Raw genomic sequence first — 10,529 nt, forward strand, 5'->3', positions numbered from 1 at the left:
AGGGTGCCAGAACTCCCTCCTCCAAAGGAAACTGACCTACAATGTCCACATATCCTGGGAACACATCCATTGGTATTTCAGCTCTACTAGGCTACTTAAAAAAAATCAGACTATCTTTTACCTTTTTAATCTCTATAGGTCAGGTTCTAAAAAGCAGGGAAGTTCTGACTTGATCATTTAAGTGGCTGTCTGTCACTGTGAACCACAACCTGGCTCAATCCTGCCTCTGCTAAAATGGGAAATGCCAGGTTCGAGGTGTGACTTGAGATTGCTGAGGTTATTTTCACATTTTATGATGGAATCTGACAATACAAAGACCTGGGATGTAGTCAGGGTCTGGGATGTAGTTACAGTCAGGGATGTAGTTACAGTCGGGATGGAAAGGGAACCGGTAGGCATTGCAGGGATCCCCTGTGGTTGTTCCTCTCAACAACAAGTATACCATTTTGGATATTTTTGGGAGGGACTTATCAGGAGTATGTCATGGAGTACAGCTCTCTGGCACACAGTCTGGCACAGAAAAAGGATGTGTATTTAAGGCAGAAATTCAAGGAGCAAGGGTGGAAGCTTGGAGCTAGAACAAACAGAGTTGTTATCTCTGGTTTGTTGCCTGTGCCATGTGCTACTGAGGCGAGGAATAGGGAGAGAGAGGAGTTTACACATGGCTACAGGGATGGTGCAGGAGGGAGGTTTTCGGATACCTGGATAATTGGGGCTCAGTCTGAGGTAGGTGAGACTTCTACAAACAGAATGGTCTACACCTGAACCAGAGCCACCAAGTCAGGTTGCAGCTGTACAGAACTCTGGTGTGGCTGCACCTGAACCAATATCCTGGGGGGGGGACATTTGCCAATGCTCCTCAGGCGGCAGGATGGGAACCTAAATTGTAGTTCCGGTGTCCAGGAGGCTGAGCATACTGAGGTCAGAAATATGGTTTCAAATTTGCAAGAGTGCACCGGCAAGCAGGAAGGTGGTTTGAAGTGTGTCTACTTCAATGCCAGGAGCATCCAGAATAAGGTGAGTGAATTTGCAGCATGGGTTGGTACCTGGGACTTCGATGTTGTGGCCATTTCAGAGACATGGATAAAACAGGGACAGGAATGGTTGTTGGCAGGTTTTGGGATTTAGATGTTTCAGTAAGAACAGAAAAGAGGAGGAGATGTGGCATTGTTAGTCAAGGACAGTGTTACGGTGGCAGAAAGGACGTTTGAGGATTTGTCTACTGAGGTAGTATGGGCAGAGGTTAGAAACAGGAAAGGAGAGGTCACCCTGTTGGGGGTTTTTCTACAGGCCTCCAAATAGTTCCAGAGATTGCAAAGATTCTGGATAAGAGCAAGAGTAATAGGGTATGGGGGACTTTAACTTTCCAAATATTGACTGGAAATACTATTGTTCAAGTACTTTAGATGGGTCAGTTTTTGTCCAATGTGTGCAGGAGGGTTTCCTGACACAGTATGTAGACAGGTCAACAAGAGGTGAGGTCACATTAGATTTGGTACTGGGTAATGAACCCGGCCAAGTGTTAGATTTGGAGGTAGGTGAGCACTTTGGTGATGGTGACCACAATTTGGTTACGTTTACTTTGAAAGGAGCAACAGGAATGCAGAGTACTGGGCTAGTGGTAAAATTCTTGGCAATGTAGATGAGCAGAGAGATCTCGGTGTTCATGTACATAGATCCCTAAAAGTTGCCACCCAGGTTGATAGGGTTGTTGAGAAAGCATATGGTGTGTTAGCTTTTATTGGTAGAGGGATTGAGTTTTGGAGCCACATAGTCAGGTTGCAGCTGTACAGAACTCTGGTGTGGCTGCACTTGGAGTATTGCATACAGTTCTGGTCACCACACTAAAGGAAGGATGTGGAAGCTTTGGAAAGGATTTGGAGGTGATTTACTAGGATGTTACCTAGTAATGTGGGAAGGTCTTACGATGAAAGGCTGAGGGACTTGAGGATGTTTTCGTTAGAGAGAAGGAGGTTGAGAGTGATTCAGTTGAGACATATAAGATAATCAGAGGGTTAGATAGGGTGGACATTAAGAGCCTTTTTCTTCGGATGGTATTGGCTAGTATGAGGGGTCATTACTTTAAATTGAGGGGTGATTGATATAGGACAGATGTCAGAAGTGTTTTTTTTTCACTCAGTAGTAGGGGTGTGGAACGGCCTGCCTGCAACTGTAGTAAACTCATCAACTTTAAGGGCATTTAAATGGTCATTGGATAAACATACGGATGAAAATGGAAAAGTGTAGATTTGATGAGTTCTAAATGGGTTCAGATTAGTTCCACAGATTGGCACAACATCGAGGGTTGAAGGGCCTGTACTGAGCTATAATGTTCTATGTTATAATCTTGGTAAAGAGCCTAGATCTTCCAGAATCTTCTCACAGTAGAGTTATTCAGGCTTAAACAATCAAATATAAATACAAGGATCTGTGAACAGACTAACACAATCAAATCTAGAATTATCAAAATCATCCCATGTATGAATTATATCAAACAAAAATTGATGCCAAGCCACATGAGATATTCAAGGCCAAAAAAAATCTGCAGATGCTGGAATCCAAGATAGACAAGCAGGAGGCTGGAGGAGCACAACAGGCCAGGCGGTGTTGGGGGGGGGTCGATGTTTCGGGTGTAACCCTTCTTCTCGCATTTATTCCAGGTTAGAAATAGTTTTGGACTTGCACCCACCCTGAGTCTTGAAGAGGGATTTCACTCGGGTTATCGACTTCTCCACCTCCTGATGCTGCCTGGCTTGCTGTGTTCTTCCAGCCTCCTGCTTGTCTACATATGATATTAGTGCAGATGATCAAATTCTTGGATGGAGACTGAGGTTCTAAGGATTGACTTGAAGGGTGAGAGAGGCAAAATAAAATTTAGAAGGAGAATTTCATATCTCGCAGCAGCATTGGAGGACCATATCTGGCTATGGAATTTGAATGAGGTTATGAATGTTGAAAAAACAAATAATTATGTAATAATAAATTTTATTACTTTTATTATTATGATAACTATATCATCATAGTGGGTGGCACGGTGGCACACTGCTACCTCACAGCGCCAGAGACCCGGGTTCAATTCCTGCCTCAGACAACTGACTGTGTGGAGTTTGCGTGGGTTTCCTCCGAGTGCTCCGGTTTCCTCCCACTGTCCAAAATGTGCAGGCCAGGTGAATTGGCCATGCTAAATTGCCAGTAGTGTTGGGTGAAGGGGTAAATGTAGGGGTGCGGGTAGGTTGCGCTTCGGTGGGTCGGTGTGGACTTGTTGGGCCGAAGAGCAACTGTAAGTAATCTAATCTAAACACTAAAAGTGACCCTAAAATAAACTGCGATACAACAGTTTATAATCATATTGTCTGTTCATGCCTATTATCTAAACATATCTAAATGAAGAATTGTTTATGTGTACTGGTGGAACTATACACTGGCGAAACTTAACTTTCAAGTGACGAATAGGAATAATATCTAGCACTGCAAATCATAGATAAAATTACAGAAGTACTCTGAGAAACTTGATTCTACATTTCACTATTTTGATTCTAGAAACAGGTAATGTTTCTATAGAATACCATCCATTTTATCAACATTCCAGTTGAAATCCAACCTGTCGATAGCCTCCAGGGACAATAAAGCAGGAAATTGCAGATATCACCATTTATCAAATTAAATCTATAATTAAATGGATAGGATTCAGCTTGCTCTGTATTGTATCCAAAAGCCCTGGATAAAATTACTGCTCATTGTGAGATGATTGTTGAATTTTGATTGATTCAACATCCTTTGTTAGAGAGGGGTAGACCAACTAGAAATCCTGTCCACTTTACATTATCTAGTGACCTTTGCGAGAAAATACACAGCTTGAAGACATATCAGAAATGATCGAGCTTGACTGTGTAGCTCCAAGTATCTGACATCACTGAGTTCATATATGCAGAATAGCCAGCACTTGAAGTATCAATAATTCAGGAGAGAACATCTGACATCTGGCAAGTTGAAGGCAATGAATTGTTGATTAAACAGCCTGTGGCAATTCATCTTTCTTTTTCAATATTTCTAACTGGTGTTTACAATGGTAAGATTGAGTTTCCAGTGTGTTGTGAACATTCCAATTTCAACCTACTGTTATTCCAAAAAAGGTGCTAACACACTATTAAACTATTGAATTTGAGTTAAAGGTGAGTTACTTGTATTCAAAAATGATGGGTGAAACAAACGAATACAGCAAAAATAACAGCACAGTATCCGAAACAAAAACAGATTTATGGAAATTTGTTAATTTCCTCAGAATTCCAGGATCACTGGACCTGAAAGGTTAGCTCTGATTTCTCCCCACAGATGCTACCAGACCTGCTGTGCTTTTCCAGCAACTTGTTTTTGTTTGATTTCCAGCTTCTGCAGTTCTTTCAGTTTTTGTTTAGTACAGTAACTGACTTCCAAAAATCATAAAGAGTTTGAAAACAATATAAAGTACTAAATCATTGGTGCTCTAAGTAGCTTGTGAGTGAATGTTTCTGAGGAAATATTCCGTAGAGAATCATAGAATCCCGACAATGCAGAAAGAGGCCATTTGGTCCACTGAGTCCACACTGACGCTCTGAAGAGCATCTCAACCAGACCCAATCCCTTATCCTATCCCTGTAACCCTGCATATACCCACCTAGCCTGCACATCTCTAGACACAACAGGACAATTCAGCATAGCCAATCAACCTAACCTGCACATCTTTGGATTGTGGGAGGGAACCAGAGCAGCTAGAGACACCTATGCAGATACAGGGATACAGATGCCACAGAGACAGTCACTGAAGGCTGGAATCAAATCTGGGTCCCTGGCGCTGTGAGGCCAAAGTGCTAACCACTGTGTCATCTTGAGCAGACATTCCAAGCCCCTCTTGGTGTTTGGTCATTTGGGACCAGAGGGTAGAGCACCTCCTTGTTAATCTGCTCCTGAGTCTCATCAAGGTGGTCCCGAACAAGTACAAATAGCAAGCTGGAGTTGAGGGTTTCATTTGGCCCAACTGCTTGCCCCTCTTCCATCATTATCTCTGGAGAGGGGACACACAATATCAACTGATACACTTGAGGTCTTCCTTGAGCACGAGTATCACAGGAGTTGGAGTGAATTATCAGCATTAGAAACAATGTTTCAATTTAATCAGACGAATTTCCTTTTAAGTTCTGATTTTTGCTACAGAGTATAAAGTTCACAGGATGTATGCTTAACTATGCATTATGGTCACGCATAGCCAAAGGGTATATTGTGTCAGCATGCTTTTTGTTTGGCAATTAAAGGATGAAACGTACTATGGGACATATCCTGTTTGGAGACAAAAATATGGCATCATTCATTTTGCCATATGTTTTTAATTGATGGCTACGTGTGGAGCAAGATTTGTATTTTCAAGGGTTGTGTTACATGTCTGAACATGCAACCTCTGGTAGCTCTCCAAGGCTGTGACAAGGAGATTGGCAGAGATGATTTGCTACCATCGTAAGTGTTGTGCTGCACTTTTCCAGCAGGTCATTGCCCTGTAACTGCTGGAAAAGATCAGAAAACCTGCCTATTATAGCTTAACACTCTTAGGTCCAAGTGCAAAGCATGATATCTGGGGTTAATCTTAACCATTAATTTTTTTTAAAGACAAATCCCTTTTGGATTCTATAGACCTTCAAGGGGGTCAAAATAAAGAACTAGGTTCTCCCTTTATTTCTAACCTTGTTATTTTTGTTGCACTGGCCTTGCTGGCTGGTGCTTGTGACTTGTTATTTGAACTGGGATTTGGTAGTGGGTCTACAAAGCAAAGGAGTCCTTGTGGACCTGCTCCTGAGGTAGCCATCATCAGATACAGGCAACAGGCCATGGAAGCGGTTCCAATTCCACGCTTCTCTTCTCCAGCTACATTTATGCTCATATATCCTCGGAGAGGGAGCACCAACACTCGAAGATTTTAGAGGTGAACACTGCCATTGCTGGACTGCTAGAGTGCATGATCTCCCCTTGTTGGGCAATGCTTGTAATTTGCTATTTGTTTAATGACTTAATTGGATTATTTAGTGGTAGATCTTTCAAAATAGTAATAGGAAAAACTGGTTTCTTCCTTTGTGTGGAGGAGGTAGCCAAGTCAGAGGATCTCCTCATCGGCTTGGCTAAGGTTCCAATCGGGCTATGGAAAGGGTGATCACTCTAAACTCAATGCCTGTTTTTCTAGTGTTACATTTGTGCCTGGAGAAGGAGTACATGGTGTCCATTGGCTTTTAGAGAGAGAGAGATATGGATACTAATGGGACTGGATTGTATATTTCCCCACTGACTCCATTTTGACATTTGGTGACTGGATTTTTAAAAATTGGTGGGTTCATTAAATTTTTAAGAAGAACTGGGCTATTTGCCCTTCTGCATGGCAGAGGGATTTCTTGTAAGGGTTACTGCACACTATCCACTGCTGTCCTTTTTCCACCTTGATGTTTCATTCTACTGTCCAGTGGAAGGCTGTTTTTCCATCAGGAACCCAGAGTGGAGGGTGTTACACACAGAAATCCCATGCAATCCTCAATTAAAGAGATTCACAGAGTGCTAACCCAACTACTTATTTTGCAGTGCGTGGAGTCCATGGTCAAAAGATATATTAGTTATGGGCAGTCTCATCCCCTTTTTAGTTACTTGAAAAACTTGTTCTTTTGGTTGCACTTCAGTCCCATGCTCCTTATCTTTATGCACCCAGTTGGAAGGGAGTGAGGAAGTTGGGAGGACCTTCTCATGGGTCTGGCCAAAGAAGCCACCAATAGACAACAGGCCATAGAAAAGGTTGTCATTCCCAACTTGTAAAATTAATTTATGGGTTGAGGGCACCATTGGCTAGGTAAGCATTTATTACCCATTGCTGTGGGTCTGGAGTCACATTTAAGCCAGAGCAGGCAAGAATGGCAGTTACTTTCTTTAAAGGGCATTAGTGAGCCAGATGGGTTTTTCCCCAATAATCAGCAATGGATTCATGGTCATCATTAGACTCTTAATTCCAGATATTTATTAAATTCCAATTCTACCATCTGCTATGGCAGGATTCAAACCCAGGTCCCCAGAACATTACTCTGGGTCTCTGGATTAACAGTCCAGCAATAGTACCACTAGACCATTGTCTTCCTCTCTTCTGTTTTAATGTTTGAGCTTGGTGACCTTGGAGTCACAGAATCCAGCAGTCGTTGCGAAGCTTTCAGAGGTGGACACCACAAGGACTACACTGCATTATTTCTTCACTGACTCCATTTTCTTCTTTCTCCTCCACTTCTTATGTTCTATTATTGTTACACTGCCCTGATCGGGAGTGCTTATACTTTGAGTAATCTGCTAATGGGTTTTAAAATTTTAAAAAGCTTGATTCTTGTAATTTAATTATTGGGTGATTTGATCATTTGGTTGTGGGTTTTTACAATTAAAAAAAGCTGAATACTGAGGTGGGCATGTCAGGGGCATGTGTACATTATCTTCCCCTTCAAGACTATATGATTTAGTTTGCCTTCCTTGTTACCTCCACCTTTTTGATTTTTATTATTGTCAAATTGCCCCTGGTGAGCAGTGAGTGTAATTTGATTGATCGGGTGTTTTGTTGACTGAACAGCACTAAGTTCTTGGAATGGTGGATGCGATCATGATTCTCAACTGCCTGCCGTACTTCTGTGGTTACATCTGCATGTCCTTGAAGAAGCACACAGTATCCACTGGTACCCTTGAAGATTTTTGGGTAAGATGAGAAATGCAGGGACAGGGATGCATTATTTCTCCCTCCTATGATATTTTGATTTTGTTCCTTCCACCCCTGATTGTTCTTTCTGTTATAATGCCCAAGATGGATGTTTTGTTTGTAACTTGGCTGATTGGTTTATTTAAAGTAAGAGTTGGGTTCTTCTGCAGAGTTGGTGTTTGCTTCTGTACAGGGAAACAGTTTGAAAGGGAAGAGTGAAAACTGGCATTTGTGTTACACTGTAAGTTTCTAATAAAAATCCTTGCAAATCTCTGAAAGTCTTTTGCTGCCTAATTCAACTTGTGAATATTAAACAAACGGTCGCCTTATGTGCCATAATCATTCAATTATTCAGTGATCTGCTCACAATTTCATTGCTGTTGGTGTAGTATTGCAATTGGATTCATTGTTTGCTGCCTAATTCAGTGTATCAATATCTGGCAGTTAAACAACGAGGATGTGGATATTGAGGTAGTTCCAGATCCAAGCTCACAGTGATGGGCACACATTCAAAGCAAGCAGAGTTTTGCAGATGTATGAAAATATAGAAGGCATGGTTAGTAAGTTTGCGGATGACACAAGAATTGGTGACATAGTAAACAGTGAAGAAGGTTTTCTAAGATTACAAAGGAATCTTGATCAAATGGGTCAATGGGCTGAAAAATGTCAGATGGACTTCAATCTGGATAAATGTGAGGTATTGCAAGTGTAGAACTTACACAATTAATGGAAGGGCCTTGGGTAGTTTTATAGAACAGAGGGACCCAGGGGTTCAGGTTGTTAATTTTTTGAAGTTTGCGTGGTTAAAAAGACATTTAACATACTTGTCTTCATTGCTCAGGCCTTTGAGTGTAGGAGTTGGGAATCGCGTTGAGATTGCACCGAACATTGGTGAGGCCTCTTCTGGAGTACTGTGATTAGTTCTGGTGGCCCAGTTATAGGAAGGATATTATTCAGCTGAAAAGATTCAGAAAGATTTATCAGGGTGTTGCTGGGTGTGGAAGGTTCGAGTCTTAAGATAGGCTAGGACATATTTCTATGGAGAGTAGGAGGTTGAGATGCAACCTTATAGAACTTTATAAAATAACGAGGGGTATAGATAGAGTTAATGGTAGTTTTTTTTTCCCTAGGATGGGGAATTTCAAGTCAATGGGGCACATTTTTAAAGTCTATTTATTTGTCTGGTTTCCATCCAGCCCTTATGCTGTAGATTGAATTTAGCTCCAGTGCCTCAATGTTAGAAGACTGCAACATGCTTGGCCAATATCTGCCCTGTCATAATATCTGTGTTGCTTTGTGAACTTATTTGAGCCCTCCGTTCTCAGCTGTCTTTTAAGAGCACTGGCTTGCAGGGATGCTCCATTGATGTCTGATGCTGTTCCCCATTCAGATCTGAGCAGTGGTACTTCCCGCATTATGCTTCTGTTACTTCCCCATTATCGCTCTAGCTCGATGCAGAACCATTTGTTTGAGACTGCTGAGGACTGACTAATGAGGGGGCAAGAGTTCTGCAGGTCGGTATCTGCTTTAAAATTCTGCATTTCCAAAGAGTGCTTAATGCTTTACCGTCGTCAGCCTGTTTCATGTAACTGTTACATCTTTGCAGCTTTCTCTCTCTCTATCTGTCTGCCTCCACTGACTGGGGATGGCTGTAGCAGAGCCTCTGAGTGCCCTTTCCCGCTGGTATCTCTATGCCATTCACGGCTACTTCTGCGAGGTGATGTTCACAGCAGCCTGGGATTTTGTGGTGCACTTCAACTGGAAATTTCCCGGGGTCACCAGCGTCTGGGCCCTGTTCATCTACGGCACATCCATGCTGATAGTGGAGAGGATGTACCTCTACCTCAGGGACAAGTGCTGCACCGCTGCCCGGTGCCTCATCTACACCGTCTGGACGTACATTTGGGAGTTCTGCACGGGCTACATCCTGCGGCAGTTCGACGCCTGCCCGTGGGACTACTCGCAGTTCGAGTTTGACTTCATGGGGCTGATCACCCTGGAGTACGCCATTCCGTGGCTCTGCGGCTCCTTCCTCATGGAGAAGCTGGTCATCAGGAACACGCTGCGCCTGAGGTTCGACCGCCCCCGGGACGCGGCGGCAGCGGCGGCGGCGGCGGGAGCAGCGCCGACAGCCTGGTGCCCCAGCGCCCTGACCAACGGGCACATCAACACCGACTGACCCTCCCCTCTCCTCTCCTCCGAACCGATCTGTGGAGGGGCGGGAAGATGAGGACAGAAATGATGGCGCGGCGAGGATGGCTGAAGGAGCGACATTTCCGCGTCCACAGAGGATGGAGGAAAGGCAGACTTAACGGGCGGACGGTGCCGCTTGGAGCAATTCCCCCGCCCCCGTGTTGACGTCAGGCGGCCAGTGCTGGATGCTGATTGGCCGGGACAGCTGTCACTCAGGTCATTTGAACCCAGCGGCACGAGCTCGGACCGTTGTTTCCCGCTCGCTCATGGTAACGGCTCAATTACCAAAAAACAAGACAGTGACTTTAGTCATATATATATATATATGTACACATACTTAGACTGCTTTGCATTTTCTTTCCTTTGAGTTGTCGATTCTATTTGTGCCCGATGCCCACTGTGTTGTGCTACCCCCACACAAGCCAATCCAGCTTCTTGAAAAGGGGAACTTCCATAAGTCAGTATTAGATTCCCAATTCCAGGTATTTTACTGAATTCAATTCCACCATTTGCAAAGGCAGGATTTGAACCCAGGTCCCCAGGGTCTGTAGATTAATAGGCTAGCAATAATACCACTAAGCCATCACCTCCTATTCTCCAA

At 43.3% G+C, this 10,529-nt stretch overlaps 2 protein-coding genes across 2 annotated transcripts in view; both read left to right on the plus strand.

Moving 5' to 3' along the window:
- The window catches only part of LOC132818097 (metastasis-associated protein MTA1-like), a 151,660-nt gene extending 143,704 nt beyond the window's left edge, over nucleotides 1-7,956 (plus strand). The window contains exon 19 of the mRNA XM_060828780.1: nucleotides 7,613-7,956. Within this exon, the coding sequence (XP_060684763.1) occupies nucleotides 7,613-7,618 (6 nt within the window). The 3' untranslated portion in view covers nucleotides 7,619-7,956. The remainder of the gene's footprint in view (nucleotides 1-7,612) is intronic.
- Nucleotides 7,957-9,197: 1,241 nt separating this feature from the next.
- LOC132818098 (transmembrane protein 229B-like) lies at nucleotides 9,198-10,210 on the plus strand. Its single transcript, XM_060828782.1, has 2 exons — nucleotides 9,198-9,249; nucleotides 9,342-10,210. Exon 2 carries the CDS (start codon nucleotides 9,381-9,383, stop codon nucleotides 9,912-9,914), a length of 534 nt encoding a protein of 177 aa, XP_060684765.1. The 5' UTR covers nucleotides 9,198-9,249; nucleotides 9,342-9,380; the 3' UTR covers nucleotides 9,915-10,210.
- The last annotated feature ends 319 nt before the right edge of the window (nucleotides 10,211-10,529 follow it).

This window comes from Hemiscyllium ocellatum, chromosome 8 (genome assembly GCF_020745735.1).
Source record: "Hemiscyllium ocellatum isolate sHemOce1 chromosome 8, sHemOce1.pat.X.cur, whole genome shotgun sequence".
In the NCBI taxonomy this organism is placed as follows: domain Eukaryota; kingdom Metazoa; phylum Chordata; class Chondrichthyes; order Orectolobiformes; family Hemiscylliidae; genus Hemiscyllium; species Hemiscyllium ocellatum.